Raw genomic sequence first — 18350 nt, 5'->3', positions numbered from 1 at the left:
GTTAATCATGATTGATTTTATTACTTAAGTGTCGATAAACGTGCTCATTCATATTGGTAACACATCATTTAGTTTGCAACTTTAGTTTCCCTATCATTACCTTTACGTTAATATCGAAACTCTGAGAGTAATTTGAACAAGTGACGTTACATTCATCATATTTTTCATACTACTTTTGTACTATCTCTCTGTAATATAGCAAGGCGGCCAATGTGTACGTCATCTCTATTAGTCTTTTGACTTCGACTTTATTAATAATTAAACTTGTTTGGAGATGGTACAAATTTGATATGAAAAAAAATGATCTCCATGAGCAAATAAAAAGTTGGATCTAGAATGGATCTCACCTGAATCATCCCATCTATAGTCCTGAGTAGAAGTTTGATTTCAAACCCTAATGTGCCTTGAATGATCCATATCACAAGATCAAGTGCTGATGAGCCCATTGAAGTAGCATTTTTGAATTAGGTATTGAGTTGAACACATACTAAAGCTTCCTCGTCATTGATTAACAAAACTTTCTATTTTTATTATTAGGCATGTAGTGGTAGTTGCCCAAGATTGGTATACTAACAACTTTAGCTTCACATATATGTTCAATCCAGCAAACATCTTAGCCTTAATTCGAACTTGCCCAACTATGTTTTAGTACATACGTACTCATGTCTCTCAACTACCAAACTTACACTTCATTCACTATAAACCAAATCCACTGGGAAGGCGCAGGTTAGAATACGTACATTTACATTGAACATATTGAATGTATCACATACAATAAATTCAATTCAAATATCCATCTCCTTAATCAGCTTGTCATGTTCGTATTGTTTTCGTGTCAAATATATTATCTTAATGAATTAATTAGTTTAAGAAGTAAAAGTTGTTTATTTTCGTATCAAATAGTTTAAGAAGTAAAAGTTGTTTATTTTCCTGTCAAATCCCTCCTCATATTGAATATTAAGAAAAATTCTTGAGGTTCTATGCAATTTTCATGCTATGAGATGCTTTCCCAGGATTCTTATCACAGCTTTATATATCTTTGTAGAATTTGATCAGTAAAGTTTTCATCTAGTCAAGAAGTGCATATGCTCTTTTTTTCTCCTTTCTTTCTGTTAAAAGCATATGATTTGATGAATAAATGATTTTAGTTCAAACCATAGCTCGGAAACGAGATGGCACTTTTAGTTTGATGGACTTCGGGTGTCACCCTAAATGTGTCCAGAACACGTGCCGAAATACCACATGTAATCATACCAAAAAAAATTTCCTCTAATTAAATATAACACATGACGTATCACCCTGTATTACAGATCTCTCCTTTACGGGAGAGAAATGAGATGGAAGTTGATCAAACTCTTGAAAACCACGGTCGAAGGCTTAAATTAAGCATGTTTGTTGCTTCAACAAATTGCCTTCTTATTTTCATTTTCTCGTCGGAGATGGAAGCAAAGTACTTGGTTTGGATATATGAGAGATATATAGAAGAGTTCAAGATGGATGGTGGAATAGACGAGCCAAAATTCACTTCTACACTTCAATCAACATCGATATTGTTTTCAAGTTGGTAATTACCATCTGCATAATCTATTATGTATAAGGTTACTTTATCATAAAAAACTTGACAGGATTTATCACAAAAAACATCAGTGTTACTTAAAAAAGGGTTATGATATTAAAACTATTACTTGCCTTTTAGTGCGGCCGACATGGGATTCAATAGAATACATGTACAAGAAAACGATACGCAAAGTGAAAGCTAAAATCCAAAAATTATTTTAACAAAAAAGATCTAAACTCCAAAACACCAAGTTAGCAACGGCAAGTCCTCTTCCAAGAAGCACTCTTCTTTCTGCAGCTGCGTCACAACCACCACCAACACACACTTTGGAGAATTCGTTCCCAACCCAATCCATAAGCGTGAAAATCTTCTTTGCGCTAAAGAAAACCGGCATGAAAACCCTAATCGGCGTCGAAAACCTATCGGAATACGCCACTCCGTCCATAAAAGCTTGACTAGCAAGTAAAAACACGTGCGGGACAGCAGCTTCGATGCCTTCTTGGTCTCCTTCCAAAACCCCGTGAAATATATACGCTATCGGCAGGGCGAGGCCCAACACGGCGCCGAAAGCCGGGCCGGTTTTGACCATTATGCCCTCGGCTTTGAAGACTGGCGGGTCTTTTGAAGGGTCGTCGGATTGAGGCGGGAAGGCGAATTTGCCGAGGAAGAAGATGTAGACAACAGAGAAGAGCACAAAGGCAAAGTCTAGAGGGCTGACCAAGCCGCTGGCGGCGAGGAGTGAGGACCACCATGACGATGAGGGCGTTGAGCTGCCAAAAGGAGATGCGATTCGCCTTGGGGGCGGTCTCCATGGTTTGGCCCCTCTTGGGGTTGAGGTACTTCAGGGAGCTTGCGGGGACGTCGTCGTTTTGTTGCTTGTATACATGTTCTCGTTCTTCTGGGAGGTTGAGGTCTGTGGGATCAGCCATTTTTTCTTGGTTACGTGGAAGTTACTGGAAGCAAAGTAAGAGCTCGATCAAAGTTAAGTAGGGGAGAGAGGGGATGGTGGATTTAGGCATAGAAAGCTGAGACGAGAGTGGACACGTGGCAGTCGAGTAGGGATTTGATTTGTATACGTGCAATAATAACCAATAAGTAGACAAACCGCTTGCTTCTTGGATTGTTATCGAATTTTCAGTTTGGACTGGTTACATGTAAATGCGTGTAAGAAGAGACGCCGTGGAGGTGCAACCTTCTGGGAAACGAGCATGGCCCATGGAACTTGGTCATTTGAATAGGCCTTGCAAGCGGATCATGTTTGTTGATGGATCGTATTTGTTGTGTTCGTATTATTTTTGTGTCATATCGTTATCTTAACGTATCATGTCAAATTCATTATCTTAATTATTTCTTAACATGTTCTTAATATGACTAGTTAATAAGTTTTTAATAAGTAATGAGATAATAATCCGATTCATTAATAAGCTGATCTAAAACAGTTTTACTTTCGTGTCATCTCGCGAAACGGATCCCAACAATAGAGGAAATGCATTCGATTGGGTAGTCTACACAATCGAATTTGATAAAAAAAATATTCAAATTTGATCAAAATTCTTGTATAATACACCCATTTCAACTTCAAATGTTGTAACCTGAAATGACATCACAAATGGACCTAATAAACAAAATGCCCGTCCAGAAACCGACTCATTTGGTCTGTCGATCTCACTGACGACGCCATCAAGACGGTACAAAAAAATGCATGGCAAATTGGCAACGAAAACAGAAAAGGACGGCTCAAACCACAAAACCAAATTTATTACACAAATTTTTGACAAACAGAAGAAAATCTCACTAATCAATCTTTGCTATGAAAATGAAAAAAGGACGGAACTATAACAAAAGGAAAAAAATCTTATCTTCCAAAACTTGTTCTTCGATTTTCCGACAGAAGACCGCTGGTAAAAACTGGACCCCTCTGCTTCTACGAATATAATCACTGGCTAAACTGTGCACGTTGTATAACCCCGAAAAAAGAAAAGAAAAACCATCTCTTTACCCTCGATTACTAGGCAACTGCGCTATGTTTCGGAATGTACTTAATCTTCACACCCTTATCATGCTTCGTCCTGCGCCTGACTTTAGCAGCTCCAGCAGTTGGCAAATCAAATGCGTCTCCATTTGCAAGCCGGTTTTCTGCATTGCCAAGAATGCTGCGTTTAAACCTCGATGGATGAGTCGCTGCAACTTCGCGGTCATCTTGATTTTCTGGGCATCTGGGAGGTTCAGAGTCTTGGAATAGAACCAATTCCACATGATCTGCAGCAATAGCATCCTTCCATCCTGCACAAACAAGACGTGTACTTATTGTATAGTATTTTTAATTAACTTCAACGGGGAGCAGCTTGTACAAAAGATAAAATAGAACAAGATATAATAATGGAGCTGAACTCACTCTGTGCAAGAAAATCTTTTGCCGCATGGCTAGAGAAGCCCAGCCTTCCAGTTTCATCGGGGTGAGTTGAGCCATTCCCGTTTCCAACATTATGGCCATCCACAACACACGATCTTTCACAATTTTCACTGTGAAGGTTTTGGCTGTTGCCCCTTTCAGCTACCACATTTATGTCAGATTCTTTGCTGCCGTTCTGAATTGGCATAGGACCTTTTGTTCCATTCCGGCTCACTGGCCTCCAAAGCTTCACTGTTGACCGGTTTGTGCCACTCTGTACCAGATCAGGTTTATTGGTTTTATCCTGAGAATTGTCCTTTGGTACTTGACCCTTCTCCAAAAGACACTCATCGTGAACACCAGCCTGATTATTACTTTCCTGGCAACAATTTCCAAGATTGACTGGTATAGAACCAATCAAAACCTCACGGTTCTTGATTTGATCTGGTTCAGATGCTACTTTCTGCACTCCAGCTTTCAAACTCCTCCCATCATATTCTGGTTTAGGCTTTCGACTCCATACTCTATTGCCACTGGAAGCAGCCCTTGCATCCCTGTGGTTACCATGGTGTTGTGTGGATGAATGCTTCGATGTTTGAGAACTATGACCTCCATGAAATCCATTGGGCACACCCCGCTGCGATTTTGGAGACAACTGCCATCGAGCAGCCGCACGCCGACTACCATTTCCTTGCACCACCCGCCGTTCAACATTTGGTCCACTCACCGAATCAACATGTCCAAAGCTAACTCGAGTCTGAGATTCGGGATCCGCACTTACATCCGTGTTTGAGAGTTGGAATGATTCAAGAGATAAGCAGGCATGATCCAGCATATCTGAACTGGCCGTGTCAGAATCAAATGTTGCTGAAGGACTAGATGTTTCTACGAGTGGCACAGCATCCAGAGTTTCATCAATGTTCTCCTTAACATCGATCTTCTCCCCATGTCCTTGATCCTTTTCCTTCTGTTCTTTCTGCCTAAGCTTCTTCTGCCTTTTCCTTTCCAACAGCTCTGTTTGCCTACAGTTATTCAGAAAATAAGACCAAACAGATTATGCAAATGCAACTGATAAAAAACAATAGGCAACAGCTTAATCAGTCATGCTGGCCTATACTCTACAGAGTGCCGAGTTTAAGGAGGTGAGTTTTTTAAGAAAAAGGTAAAAGGCACCGAAAATCTTCCCACCAACACAATTAAAAAACAGAAATGTGCTGAAAATCAAATAGAAATGCTTGTTTGTACCTTCTTTGAGCAGCTTCTTCTTCCTCCACTAGCAACTTCTGTAACCTCAAAGCTTCCGTATCCTTGTCAGCATGCCAGGCTTTCAACTGAGCAAAGAATCACCACAGGTTTAAACGCGATAAACAGAGTAAAATCAACTATATCTAAAAATGGAAAGGAAGCAAGAAAGTTACCAATTTCTGTTCCACCAGGAAGCTTGTACAAGCAACTAAGTTTTTTGATTCAAGGCCAATTTTCCCAGCCTCCCCATCAAAAATATATCTCTGCATTGATATGGCTGTCCCAGACAGAAACGTCATTTCACTTGCATCATCGAGGATAGAAAATAACTCCAGGGAAGATATGGGAAACCTGGAAGGTCTAGCTTGAACAATATCCTGGATAAAAAGAAAAGAATCATAATATCACATCCATATAACAGGCAACGTGGCAGTTCATTATAATAAATACTCATACACAAGAAAAAGAATAATGTCTTACCAGAAGGGCTGAACCGGCCTTCAAATAAATGTGGGGGAAAGGAGAAAATCCCTGTTTCCGTATAAGTGTTGTCAATGCCTTTATAATTGAAGACCCTGGAACTTCCTAGAAAATATATTAAATTAGGAACTCTCCTTTAAAAACTGTTTCTTTCACATGATTGCACTTAAGTAACAATTTAAGAAATAAAACGTAGAAGCTAAATAAAGATGACACCAGCACAAATAATATAGTGACTTTGAAAAAAATGAAGCCCACTAGAAATTAACTGGAGGAAGGGGCGAAGAAAAAATCATGGTAATTCAAAACTACGATCTGTGAGGACAAAAACGCAATTACTGTCCTACCTTAGTTTATGTTTGATGAATCTAAGCACAAGAAGGAAAAAAATGTCACTTAATACCATACGACGGAACATGATAATAACTTATGATGCATGCCATAAAAACAAAGGCAAGTAACAGAAAATACCTCTAAAGTCACATTCTTGAATGATACAGCTTCTTTTGCGTCTTCTGGCGAGAGCTGGACAAAGACCAAATCATGGAAGGGTGAGCACATACACTAGGAAGAAGGTAGCATTAATGTATTCAAAGAATAAATACCTTATCCCAAAATTCACCTAGAAGCTCCCTATTTTTAGAAGAATCCTACAAGATGTAAACAAAATAAGCATTATGAACAAAATGGACAGCAAAAGATGCTCACAGTCGCAACAAGCAGAAAAACAATATAGACAAATTTACAACAGTTAAAAATAGAAGGGAAACCTTGTCAAGCTTTTTCAATCGGTGGTGCACACGTATGTGTCTTCTGTAGTTGATGGATGAGCAAAACTCTCGAGGGCATTTGTCACACTTTTGCATCTGCACTTTAGGAGAGTGCAGGGGCCAACCTGGAAGTTCTGCCAGAGTAACGTGTGTCATCAAACACTTAGAAACAAATTACCTTCTTATGACATAATATGTATATTAAAACAGCCATTGGCCTTTGCAGTGGACCAAGAAAGGCAAACCAAATGCAGGATACTCCCCATTAGGTATGGCAGAAATCTCAATCTAATGGTGCACTACTTCTATAATCAAATAAAGTTGTGATTATACGAAATAGTTTCTAGTACCTTGTTGGTCTAAGGCATGAAGTAGCTGAATCCAAGGGACTGGGCTATCCCCGGCCCTTGAGAAAGAAATAGATGGCTCTTTTGCAGCTTGTCTGATGATAGTGTCAAGGGAATCACTTTCCTCCTCTGATTTCATAGCATACAGAGAGTTTGAGGTCGTAGGTTTAGCAATTGACATCTATACACACACAAACTTCATATCAACCAGAGCACCGGGTGTCTCTGTACAAAATATAGGACAAATAAAAACAAGGTGAACATCTAGTGACTAAGTGACATTCAATTGAACTGGATTGAGGCACGAATATGCCGCATCTAAAGTGGATGCAGCAGTTGAAAGCAAGCTCAGGGCACAAAAGCATCCTATTTCATCGACATTACAGCTAAATAGATTTATTTCCAAACAAGTTAACGTGTCTAATAAGTCCAACAATGTGCGCTTATCAGGAAACATAAATTACAACATCAATGGACATCGTAGTTTACAGAACAGAATAATTCTCGACCATATTATCAAAGAAGCCACAATCATATTACATGTGTTCTTGTACCGAACTTAGTAATGCAAAAAAGAATTAGAACTTCCACCTAACAAAAGAAATTCAAATAACTTAATTATTTCACCACATAAACAGCTACCTAAAGATCCATCGATTAAACAACGATGAATAGAATGAAATCTGAAGAAAAATCTACCATAAAAGATAGGAAGTAACCAAAAAGGTGAAAACCTACAAAATTCAATATCCTAAACATATTATGAAATACAGATCCACCAGAAATATTGCACAGCGAAAAGTGCCTCTGCCTACGCATCAAACGAAACATTTATCCATATACCTCGTTATAGAAACATAATCATACAACAAAATCGAAATAAAATCAAGAGTAGGTGAATGAACATATGAGGGGAAATTGAAAAAAGGATAGGAAACTTCAATAAATCTCACAGAATCGGCATGCCGGAACTCAAAATCATAAACATGCAAAATCAAACTTAACCAGAGACGACTGTAAGACTTAGCTACGTTGAAATTACACCATTAACGATTCCAAATACACCACAAATACATACACACAGATATATATAAAATTTGAAATCTATAGGTTTCCTCTTCTCATTGCACAGATGCAGAGTTCTTACCAGCTATCAAACAGAAATATAATTCTATTGAAAAAAAAAAAAATTAAGACTACAAAAAGCATGAATTCGGCGAAGCTTGGTAAGGTTTGGAAACACGTGATCTGTGATCGATTTGTGATATATATGTATAAATGTATAGATATATACGTGTGAGAAGAAAGTGAGGCAGTAATCGTTTTACGTACCAGTGGAGGCGCGAGCAGAGATCGGTTGGAAGAGAGTGAGGACGTCGGGCGATCTGCGGGAATCGGAGCAGGAGGGAGGGAGATTTGGAGTGTTTGGCGGGAAGGAAAATCGCCGAGAAAATTCGAGAAAGTGACGAGCCGAAGGGGAACGGAGAGATAGAGTGGGGGAGTCCGTAAGGAGAAAATATAAAGGCGAGAGATGGACGAAGGAAGGGAAAGCCTTCTGTCTCTGTGCAGTAAAAGGGTAAAATAATTAAATAAAACGAAAATAAAAATAAAAATAAATAAATTTGAGATTACGACTGGAGAGGACGGTAGGGTTTATCTCACGCGCAGAGTGAGAGAGTGAAGGGGTGGCCTTGGGAATTGAGAGATTGACAGCCCTAAGTTGTTCCCCTGGGAGAGAATTCAGTTCAATATAATATTGGGCTTCGAGCCCATTCGCTAAGATTGGGCTTTAGGTTTTTTTATTTATTTATTTTTTTAATACGTCTTGAGATTATTGAGAATAGTGATCTTCACATTCTCGTTTGAAAGATAAAACTTGCGGGCGACAAATAAATTAGTTATGATTAGATTAGATGCGTTCGGTCCCTCCAATGTATTAAGATTCTTTTTTTTTTTTAAGGAAGTGTTATTGGCACTCTAAAAATCATATTCTATACTCTTCACAAGTGTATTTTTCTTTCTAAATATATAAAATTTGGAGTGTAGAATAAGAAATTTGGAGTGCCAACAACAATTCCATTTTCTTATAGTTTTCAATGTTGTGTTTGAACATTTTCCTCTGTTAAAAAAAAGAAGTATAATTAGACTAAGATTCATGAAATTCGTATGACTTTTTTCTGTCCAGAGGAGGATTGATATATTCCAATTGTATCTGATGTAAAACTTTTTAATCTTCACAGTCTCACACAGAGATATGATCCAAGCCAATTTACCTAGCCTGCGCATGTGTACTTACTTCACTCTTTAAGTTTTATTTTTTGGTCAAAACTTCACTCTTAAGTATTGACTCTATTTACTAATAATCTTTTACTATACACAGAAAATAAAATAAAAATAAAAAGAATGTGTGGTTAATCATTTCTCTTATTTAAAAATACTATTGACTTGTCACTCGGTATTACGTTATGGTGATATTCCTCTTCATTTGGAAGTAAGAGGTCTTATGTTCAAATTTCGTAGATGAAAAATTCGATATTAAGCTACCCACTGTGTAACTTACCTGAACTTCTCCTGCCTTTATTATAAAAATACCGATCTACTCATAAAAAAAATTAACTTTTTTTTTCTTAAACGTGAGCATAAGCGCTTTTAGTTGTCGAATCGAAAAGCTCATCACGCAAAATCCAAGCCAACACTAAGCCCAATTGCAACAACCCACATTTAGAGAAAAAACCCAAAATTTTCTGGCCCACCAGAAACTCCCGCGCCAAAACCCAAACTTCTCCTTTTCCATCCACACTTCTTTGACTGGTAGTTCTGAAACTCCCTCTCAGTCACGCACTATTCATGACTCTCTATAATCCTCGTCTTCTCCATGGACCATGGAAAACCCTGCAGAAACACTCCCCGACCCCCAAATCAACGGCCCAGATCCCCCGAACGACCCAGAAACCTCCGAACCCGATCATGTACTTCTCGCCGAGCTCGAGTCCCTCTGCCAGTTGCACCAGAGCCTGCTATCGAAGGCGGCGGCGATGGAGGAAGAGTCTAATAACATCCGGCAGCAGAGAGACGACGCCCTGGCTCGCAACGCCGAGCTAAGTAAAGTCGTCGGAGAAATTTCCGGCGAGAGAGACTCTCTTCGCGGCGAAATTCAGAAGCTCGAAGATTTTCTGAGAGAAAAGGAAGACGGGTTTGCTTCCAAATTGGAGGAGGAGTTGAAGACGAAGGAGGCGATTGAAGACGAGGTGCGAGTTTGTCGGGAGACGATTGAAAGGTTGGAGCTTGAGAGAAAAGAGAGAGATGGGTTTTTGATGAAGTGCTTGGATTCGCTCCGATCGACCAAGGAGGGCTTTATCGGAATAATGGACGGCGTCAGCGACGAAAAGGCTGAGAATAGAGCTGAAGAAGCTGAGGGGACGGGTGCGGAATCGGAATTCGACCCAGAATCGAGGGCGGTTTGGGAGGAAATTGAGGCGGTTGCGAGGCTGGCGGCTTCGGCGGAAGAGAAGGGTATAAAGAGTTGAGGAAGAAGGAGAAGAAGGAGTTGGAGAAAAGCGTGGTGAGTCTGACAGAGGAGAATAGGGATATCAGCAGCTTGCTGAGGGTTGCTCTGGTGGAGAAGGAGGCGGTGGAGAAGAAGTTGAAAGGAAACAACGAGCAGAAGCAGGTGGCGCTTTTGCAGATTGCGGAGAGGGGTTTGCAGAGAGTTGGGTTTGGGTTTATGATGGGAAGTGGGGGCAATGAGCAGTCGCTGGAGAGTTCCGCCGGAAGTAAATCAGATAGTAGTGACTTTGAAGAGGGGGTTATCAGTCTGGTGAGTTCAATTTTTCGTTGTTTATGTTGTGCTAATTTATGATTTCTCCCTTTGTTTGATTTTCGTGTTTGATTTTTCGTATCAGGCATCGACTGTAGAGAAGATAATGAAGAACCTGCGGCTTGAGATCACTCAGCTGAGAAGATCTCTGGAAGAATCTAGGTAATTCGTCATCAAATTGTGAGGATATTTGAATCTGCATTTGTATTTTGGTTTGTTGTGAGGTAGGCCTGGCTATAGAAGATATCGCGTTGGTTCGGTGTTATTCACCTGAATTTGGATTTCGAAATCATGTAAATTATGCAGTTCTTAGTTCTTACGAACGTTCAGAAAAAAGGAGGACGTTGTTCAGTCGAGGGAAACAGTAACTGTTTGAGTATGATTCTCGAAATTATGTGATGAAAACTTGTCACAGTTCAAGTGTTTTACGAATATGAATTTCTGCAAGCGCCACTCTAACCGTACTGTACTATATATGTTGAGTATCGTTGATTTAGTTGTCGATTACCATGCCAGGTCAGACACTGAGCGCTTACAGAGTCTTATGGAGAAGCAAGCTCAAGAAATTTCGGAAAACATGCAGTACATCAAGGAGTTAGAAGATAGAGAGAGGGCGTTAACTCAAAATGTAATGGCTAGTTGTATAACAAACTCCGTTGTTTGTTTGCCTTGCATTCCTAAAGCGTACTCACCTTATTGATGAAGTGTTTTCTCGTTTTATGGTTGTAAGGTTGAAGAACTCGTGGTCGAAACAAAGGAAAGTGAAGCAGAGGTTGTTAGATGGAGAGAAGCTTGTGAGCTAGAAGTTGAAGCCGGGAAAACTGAGATAGGAGAACGTGAGAAAGTGGTATGTTTGTATTCCCCGTTGTGAATTGCTTCTGATTGCTCGTTGTTTCCCAGTCGTTTACTAGGATTTTGTTCTACGCTTTATTTTCTTATCTGGTGTTCTTTAATTTAGAGTCTCTCACTTTGGTATGTTATTTTGTTAGATCGCCATTCTGAAGCAAGAATTGGAGAAGACAAAGGCGGCTTTGGACGTGTCAAATGGCAAACTGAAGCTGAAAGAAGAACTTGCAGCAACCGCTATGGCTGCACAAGCAGCAGCAGAGAGGTCCCTGCAGCTGACCGACAGCAGGACATCAGGACTGCGGAAGCGTATAGAAGAACTATCAAAACAAGTAGAAGAAGCAGAGAGCAGAGAGCGCAGTAACCGAAGGGTGAGATGCATATGTTGGCCATGGCGACCCCTCAAAGCTGCCAACAATGCACAAAACAGGATCGGGCCTGTAAGACGGTTGCTACCAGAGATGCAAGCCTTGCTTCACTCCAGCGGGTGATAAGTCAGTTACTTTTCGGTTCAAATCAGTTGTATTTGTTTGAATCAGTTTCTTCGTTTAGTTTTAAGATGCAAATAAACAATTGCTCGAGCACAGTTACAATGTGCAATGTTAAAGTAACTTACCAAGATTTGAAGTTCCTTTCAGCTGGGGACGCTCGTAATCAAGGGAAGAACTAGTTTCCCTTTGGCAACCAAAAGCAGAGTATTTTCAAGACAGATATCCTTAAATTCGCCTTCGAGACAAAAGAATCTGCGATTTGGAGCGCGGATGTTTAGAACTAAGCTATCAAAGTATGACAAGGCCAGACTCTAAGTAGAGGGCAACTGGAAATAAGACTTTCAATTTGCATCAAGAGTAACCAAAACCTGATCAAGAATCCACGATTGAGGCTCTTCATACACAAAAATCCTTTAAAAGCAGGATTTGGATCCAACTCGCAGCGAAAGAGCTCCAAACGGCTCAACTTTTTACAGTAAAAATGGCACGAGGGCACGCTAAACCACTCACCTTCCCCCAACTTGAGAACCAAGCTTTGATATCATTCCTCGAAAGGAAAAGCATCCATTGATCTATATCCGGGTAGCTCTGCAAGTATGAAGTCGAAAGCTGGAACATGTGAACGGGTCCTTGGTGAAGAAAGAGAGCTCGAGTAACAAAATCTATGAGGCTGTTTTCAACAAGACCTCAGTAATTTGATAAACACTGGCATTTTATGCTAGGTTGGCGAAAACCAACATCCATAGGTTACCCTTAGGATATTACACAACATAGAATCTTTAACGCTTTAAGAGCTTGAACCTCTGACAATTAAAATTGCAAGCTCAAATGAGAATGGTACCATGTCTTTAGTATGTGCACTGTGGAAACAATAGTTCCTGCAAGTCCCGTTTGGCCATCAGCACACATTACAACTCTTCCTGCAAGTCCCGTAGTAATCAGGGGAACCAACCATGAAAACTGGGTTCCTTTGACACTCCCCCATCAAAGCCCACCTGGGACAGTTACTGTCTTCATCGGTGCATTCACTGCTCCCAGAATCGGATGAGATCTTCTCACCACCAATGGATTTAGCATGAAGGAATTTTGTGGCACACCACATTTCCCCTTCAAGTACAGGGCATCTGGTATGTGGACTGCTCTTGTCCGGTGATGCATTCGGATGAAGAGTGAAAAACAAAATCGCGTTCCCTTTAATGGGTCTCAAGATGCTGCTGCTCCTTCTACAATCAGACCGGACCTTGCTTCTCAGCTGAGAGAGAGTTTGAACCACAGTTAACAATTTAATATACCACAATAAATCACAAACCTATATTGAAACGCGAAATACAATGATAGTTTCTCTCTAACCTGTGATTCGGGGAATAGAATCTCACCACCACGAGTGACATTTGAGAGATACAAAACAACTGTTGCTAATAAAGGCTCGGTTTGTTCCAATGTGGACTTGTTACCGAAGTAGTTGAAATTCTTGTCACCCTCCTCGTTCCCAAAATGGAAAACTTGTAAAGCTCTGCTGTTCTCTGAAGGACAAACACAAGAACTACATGTGTAAGGTAGATCAAGTCAGCCAGTTCAGGAACTGAAGACCATAGCAACAACAGCAAGGGGAGATACCTTTCGGAAGGAAAGTCCAGGCTGAAATTCTTGCCTCAATCCTTGAAACTACCTCATCCTAACAACCAAAAGACAGTTAATTAGAGAAAGGGTTTTGGAGTATTTGCATCGCCAAACATTAAGCGGCATACAGCAACGAAATGATTAACAAAACACACTTCAACAAATCATGAAATTCTACCTCCATGACCAAGGGAATTTCTAAGCTTTTAAGCAGCCTCATGGTGTCGGTGTTTCCTAACTCATCATATTCGGTCACAGATTTATCTTCTCCCCCGAGTGCCTAGGCGCCAGAATACCAATTTTAGAACTACTAAGCAGCCTTAACCGATTAATATGCTGAAAGTCCAAAAGGATAACATGAGGGATATACCAAAGAAACAAGGTGGTCACACTCCTCATCTGATAGAAAACCTTTATATAAAAACACCCTATTGCAAGAAGGATGACGAAGTTAGATTCTCAAAGCAACAAGACATTACACATTCCCGGAACTGGAAACCTTGCGAAAATCATCATACAAGAAATTCAACAATGTACCTGACCTTGGTTGCCAAGATAGTTGGACAACGCGTGACGGGTCAATTCGGTTAGAATGAACTGAGTGGCCAAAATGTATGACAGTTTCTTGGATGGTTTCCTTACTCCTTAGTTCCTTTCTCCCACTGAAACAAAATAGAGAGAGAAAAAACATTCTTCATTCAGTTTGTAAGAAGCATAATATTCTTATTAAAGAGCGACCTCAAGCCAACAAGGCTTCCCGCTTTGCAAGAGACAAAAATATTCCTTACTCCAACGACTCGAACCCGTGACCTTTGGTTACAAAGGAGCAACCTTTCTGTTGCACCAAGGCTCAGAATATAATCTTATGCTAGGGTTTTCAGGAATTCGTCCAAAAATATGGATCAAAATCATTATCCCTCAAGCAGAATTAGACAGATAATTAACACTCTGAATTTCAAGCATCTGTGCCCAGAAACCCATCAATTGATGAACGAGAAAACGAGGCTGAATTGAGATAATTTCAATTAAGAAAGCAATAATTGTGAAATGTATTAACAAATCCCTAATTAGCGTTACGGTAAGATTGAATCGCAAATAAAATGGAGCTTGCGGAAAGAAAATTGAGATGAAATTCTTACATTTCGGCAGAAGAGCTGAAGAAGGAAGACGTAACGGAAAGAAGAAGGAAGATCGAGGCAAGGGAGGCCATTGAAGCTGAAGCTCCTCTCCTGCGTCAAATTTATGAGCTAGTTGATCCGAGAGTCTGAGAGGTACTACTTGCCTCAGCTGCACTAAACCCCTTTTTTCTCTTCTTTTCTGTTAAATGTACAACACTTTGAAGCAGTCAATTTCCCCTTAAAAATAATAATTTACCAAACAAGATTCCGCTATGAAGAAGAATTTTCATGCAACGACATATCGTTTCGTCAGTATCCCAAATTAATTACACATTGTCACTAGAAAAGTTTAAAGCAAACAGTAACGTGACCAATTTTAAATACCATCACAATGATTGTCAAGCCTTTGTAAGTAAATTTCTCCCTCGGCATTCGTTGTAAATTTAGTACTTTCATATGCGTCCATTTTTGTTCAAACACTTAGTCCATTTTTGTTCAAACACTTAGACAACTGTATTAATTATCATTAGATGAATGCAATTTGATTTACGTACAACCAAATCTCGGAATTTAAACTCATTCCAGCTAATTTGGCATCGCAGAAAACCACAACTTTTGGCTAAAGAAAAAAGCACAGAATGAATCAATGAAATCAAATTTATTATTTACTCTATGTTTTGTACATGAAACAATTACAGTAAAGATCAGTCACTCCTTATCAAACAATAGTAATAACGACGACAATCACTCCGTTCTTGTTCATTCTTTTCTCTCGAAAAACCGCGCTGCGAAGGACTTGCTTTTCTTAGTCGAACCAAACGAAGATTCCCCGCTTGATCCATACGATTGATCTTCCTCGTCCTTCTCGTCAAAAGTTCCGTACGGCGATGGTGAATATGCATGAGGCACGGCCAATGTGACAGCCCTCTGTAATGCAGCCTTGTACTCTTCTGTGTGTTCTTTGGCTAATGTCTCCTGCCGCTCCATTCTTTGCTTCGACGGAATCTCCATAATATGATCTTTCTGCAACATTAACTGAAGAGAGGGGAAACACGTACAGAGGTTCAGACACCGGCGAGGATTTTAAGCTTTAAGATCTACATGAGGCTTGAGCTAAAAACTTACATCCAGAGCCCTTTGGGCTTCTCTCTCTATCCAAATGATGGCGTGGTCGGAAGTGGCATTACAAGAAAGAACGATGTGCTCAAATCTCCCATCGACCGGAACTGATGTCTTGACAACAGGGGGAAATCTTCCACACCTGCAAACAAAAATATGTAGATGGGAGATCTTTTAACAGCATAACATCAGAAGGTACTCCCAGCTCAGCAATATCTATTAAACTGCTATATCTTTGGTTCAATGTGGATGTCGAAAATCCGTCCAAACAGCAGGTATCACTGTATAACATCCCTAATAGAAAGGATACAGTAGTTAATAGGGCAGGATATAGGTCTCTAATATACTATGTTTGATTACAATACAACTGAATTTACACATTGCACAACGACCGCACATTGACAGAAGCAAGAACAGAAGTGAAAACTTGTCCTTGGTATGCAGTTAGGTAAGCAGATGATCACAGTTAAGTATTGATCATTAATGCCTGACAATACCTAAAAGGCTTTCTCTCAACAATGTGATAAAGGCGGCCAGGTGCATAGAGCCTCCTTGGATCTTTGAGCATCTTCTCCTCAGGTATACATGTGTCCCTCATGCATCGTAGGCACAATATGCACGGCAAACTGTTAAAAGTATCAAATATAACTTTAATCCAAATAAACTCAATCCAAAATTGATGTCATCGCCAAACTAATTCTCAAAATATTAGTATGCCTTCAGCTATGAACAAACAATGGTTAAAAACAGTTATCAGAGCCATCTATACCAGAAAAGTGACTTGAAAATGTCTTCCAAGGGTGTAGCAGTCCGCGGTAAGAAGTCATCCTGGTCCGGCATAATGACCACAATCAAATCTAAGAATGTATTGACAGAACCACCACTACTTCAAGATTCTCAAAGTAAATTTCATAGAGGCGGAGTACATCATTTTTCTATTTAGTTATGAATGAACAAGCTTCCACACATTGCCAACACAGATACACATTAGACAAGGAGATTTTGGGATGAAAATTTACACAAATATGAGACAAAAGATGCCAATAAGTATAAAATCTAAGGCTGCAGAAGCATAATAAGATATATACGGTATACCCATTTAAACTTATTGTACAAAATAAGAACAAAGAGAGTTAGTAAATACTTACCTGAAGCACAACAGAATTGATGACGTCTGCATATCTGACAGCTAAGTTCAATGACATACACCTTGCCGGTGCAATAGCATAGCCCCTAACCCTCTTCCGATCAATGTCCCCCAACCTATCCCTGTTCTGCACTACCACCATGGTTAACAATGCTGCTACACCTGACCCTAGGGAGTGTCCTGCGAAAGTCAAAGTATAATTTGGATACTTCTGCACCAGATCTTTCAAAATTTCACACTCTGCATCCATAACCCATTGAGCAGATTTCAATAGCCCGTTGTGAACATACCCGCCATCAAATTTCCTCTTTCCCAGCTTATTATCCATCAGAACTGCATAGTCACTCTCTCTTGCCAAGTTAAGGCCTCTGAAGGCAAGAACTATATCAGCATGATCGTGATCAAGATACAATATATAAGGAGGAGCTAGACCTCCGGTATCTTCATAAGTCTTTTTCAAGATTAACCAATCTGGGTTAATTCCATACCCACCGGGCGGTTCCCAAAGAGGGCATCGAAGGTCATCTTCGTAAACTGCTAGAATGTAGCGGCAAAGGCGAGGAACAGGCTCGAATTCTTCAGCAGTGGAAAGGCCCCAAGTCTCACTGTCATGACCCGCTGTGTGGAGGCATCGCTTCCACGCCCAACGGGTACATGCCAGACAATAAACACACTCAAGTATGGGACACCCACATAGGATTGACATTGAGTCCTACAGTCTAAACATACTATGACACATCAAAACTCAGAATTCACAAAACACCAATCCCTAAGGACATTTCAGCAGCACATAAACATTCGGATTCTCGCAAACTCAAAACAGGTATTCATTGACTAATGTTCAAAAGAAATCTCAGTAGAAGCACATCAAACACAATGTTATATAATTTGACCCCAAATTACGCAAAATTGAAACCAAAGCTGCTATCTTTTCATACCCAGAAGCTGAAACTTGACAAAGAGCTCAATTGGCTCAACTGAGCCTCCACCATTACTGTATTTTGATGCACTCATAAAATCTTCAGCAGCTGAAACGATCACAATTTCTACATCCAGCAAACACCAAAATAAAAGAGGAAAAAGCAGAGAGAAGGAAAGTACCCGATACCCAGAAACCAAGATTTCGGTTTCGATCAAATACTGGAGTCTCACGGCAAATACACGAGAATTTTCACAAGATTTGAGAGCATGGAGTTCGTTTTCAGGATGAAATTAAAGCATGATTTTTGCGTATATTATACAAATTTGATACCATTAAGTTAAATATTCAAATAAGCAGTGAAAGGAGGGTGGTCGTACCTGCAAGTCAATGCCCATTTGGTATTTTATGATTACTTGGAAGGGGGTGGAAACATGAAGAAGGTGCGTGGTTGAGGCCAATCATCACTGTTGGCTTCCAT

General features: G+C 40.0%; 4 protein-coding genes and 2 pseudogenes across 8 annotated transcripts; 1 reads left to right on the top strand and 5 right to left on the bottom strand.

Annotated features, from left to right (window-relative positions):
* Positions 1 to 1775: 1775 nt before the first annotated feature.
* Positions 1776 to 2487, bottom strand: LOC137734537 (uncharacterized). The gene is made up of 2 exons (XM_068473781.1): positions 2399 to 2487; positions 1776 to 2328 (listed from the first exon to the last, which is right to left on the bottom strand). The coding sequence occupies exons 1-2, from the start codon at positions 2485 to 2487 to the stop codon at positions 1776 to 1778; spliced, it is 642 nt and encodes a 213-aa protein (XP_068329882.1).
* Positions 2488 to 3129: 642 nt separating this feature from the next.
* Positions 3130 to 8337, bottom strand: LOC137734874 (uncharacterized). Of its 2 annotated transcripts, none has more exons than XM_068474185.1 (10): positions 8125 to 8337; positions 6796 to 7017; positions 6446 to 6579; positions 6281 to 6325; positions 6147 to 6200; positions 5676 to 5780; positions 5369 to 5572; positions 5196 to 5281; positions 3954 to 4972; positions 3130 to 3841 (listed from the first exon to the last, which is right to left on the bottom strand). In XM_068474185.1, the coding sequence occupies exons 2-10, from the start codon at positions 6971 to 6973 to the stop codon at positions 3567 to 3569; spliced, it is 2100 nt and encodes a 699-aa protein (XP_068330286.1). In that variant the 5' UTR covers positions 6974 to 7017; positions 8125 to 8337; the 3' UTR covers positions 3130 to 3566. The 2 variants fall into 2 exon arrangements, with proteins under 2 accessions (XP_068330286.1, XP_068330285.1); XM_068474184.1 differs by having other exon boundaries at positions 6796 to 6973.
* Positions 8338 to 9613: 1276 nt separating this feature from the next.
* Positions 9614 to 12076, top strand: LOC137733971 (uncharacterized protein At3g49055-like; annotated as a pseudogene).
* LOC137734536 (F-box/FBD/LRR-repeat protein At1g13570-like) lies at positions 11997 to 12790 on the bottom strand (annotated as a pseudogene).
* Positions 12600 to 14900, bottom strand: LOC137733973 (probable prolyl 4-hydroxylase 12). Its single transcript, XM_068473197.1, has 7 exons — positions 14706 to 14900; positions 14109 to 14228; positions 13937 to 13994; positions 13745 to 13846; positions 13564 to 13621; positions 13297 to 13469; positions 12600 to 13198 (listed from the first exon to the last, which is right to left on the bottom strand). The coding sequence occupies exons 1-7, from the start codon at positions 14774 to 14776 to the stop codon at positions 12845 to 12847; spliced, it is 936 nt and encodes a 311-aa protein (XP_068329298.1). The 5' UTR covers positions 14777 to 14900; the 3' UTR covers positions 12600 to 12844.
* A 425-nt stretch (positions 14901 to 15325) lies between these two features.
* Positions 15326 to 18345, bottom strand: LOC137734072 (uncharacterized). Of its 4 annotated transcripts, XM_068473340.1 has the most exons (7): positions 18052 to 18345; positions 17889 to 17978; positions 16952 to 17669; positions 16573 to 16631; positions 16301 to 16429; positions 15810 to 15945; positions 15326 to 15719 (listed from the first exon to the last, which is right to left on the bottom strand). In XM_068473340.1, the coding sequence occupies exons 3-7, from the start codon at positions 17654 to 17656 to the stop codon at positions 15444 to 15446; spliced, it is 1305 nt and encodes a 434-aa protein (XP_068329441.1). In that variant the 5' UTR covers positions 17657 to 17669; positions 17889 to 17978; positions 18052 to 18345; the 3' UTR covers positions 15326 to 15443. The 4 variants fall into 4 exon arrangements, with proteins under 4 accessions (XP_068329441.1, XP_068329439.1, XP_068329442.1 ...); XM_068473338.1 differs by having other exon boundaries at positions 17889 to 18345; XM_068473341.1 differs by lacking the exon at positions 17889 to 17978.
* Between the last annotated feature and the right edge of the window lie 5 nt (positions 18346 to 18350).

The sequence above is a fragment of the Pyrus communis genome, chromosome 5 (assembly GCF_963583255.1).
Source record: "Pyrus communis chromosome 5, drPyrComm1.1, whole genome shotgun sequence".
Classification (NCBI taxonomy): Eukaryota; Viridiplantae; Streptophyta; class Magnoliopsida; order Rosales; family Rosaceae; genus Pyrus; species Pyrus communis.
The sequence above is the reverse complement of the archived record's forward strand: the minus strand, read 5'-3'. Positions and strand labels throughout refer to the sequence as shown.

Bases quoted from the DNA above. Each gene is read 5' to 3' on its own strand.
- LOC137733973 (XM_068473197.1), bottom strand. From the start codon at position 14,776: ATGGCCTCCCTTGCCTCGATCTTCCTTCTTCTTTCCGTTACGTCTTCC. The intron at 14,229-14,705 runs GTAAGAATTTCA...ATTTTGTTTCAG, and splicing joins TTCAGCTCTTCTGCCGAAAT to TGGGAGAAAGGAACTAAGGA. The intron at 13,995-14,108 runs GTCAGGTACATT...TTCTTGCAATAG, and splicing joins CAACTATCTTGGCAACCAAG to GGTGTTTTTATATAAAGGTT.
- LOC137734537 (XM_068473781.1), bottom strand. From the start codon at position 2,487: ATGGCTGATCCCACAGACCTCAACCTCCCAGAAGAACGAGAACATGTA. The intron at 2,329-2,398 runs GTACCTCAACCC...TCCTTTTGGCAG, and splicing joins GTCCCCGCAAGCTCCCTGAA to CTCAACGCCCTCATCGTCAT.
- LOC137734874 (XM_068474185.1), bottom strand. From the start codon at position 6,973: ATGTCAATTGCTAAACCTACGACCTCAAACTCTCTGTATGCTATGAAA. The intron at 5,573-5,675 runs GTAAGACATTAT...CTTTTTATCCAG, and splicing joins AGGCCGGTTCAGCCCTTCTG to GATATTGTTCAAGCTAGACC. The intron at 3,842-3,953 runs GTGAGTTCAGCT...TTGTTTGTGCAG, and splicing joins AAAAGATTTTCTTGCACAGA to GATGGAAGGATGCTATTGCT.
- LOC137734072 (XM_068473338.1), bottom strand. From the start codon at position 17,656: ATGTCAATCCTATGTGGGTGTCCCATACTTGAGTGTGTTTATTGTCTG. The intron at 16,632-16,951 runs GTAAGTATTTAC...ATGCCGGACCAG, and splicing joins TCAATTCTGTTGTGCTTCAG to GATGACTTCTTACCGCGGAC. The intron at 16,430-16,572 runs GTATAGATGGCT...TACTTTTAACAG, and splicing joins ATTTTCAAGTCACTTTTCTG to TTTGCCGTGCATATTGTGCC.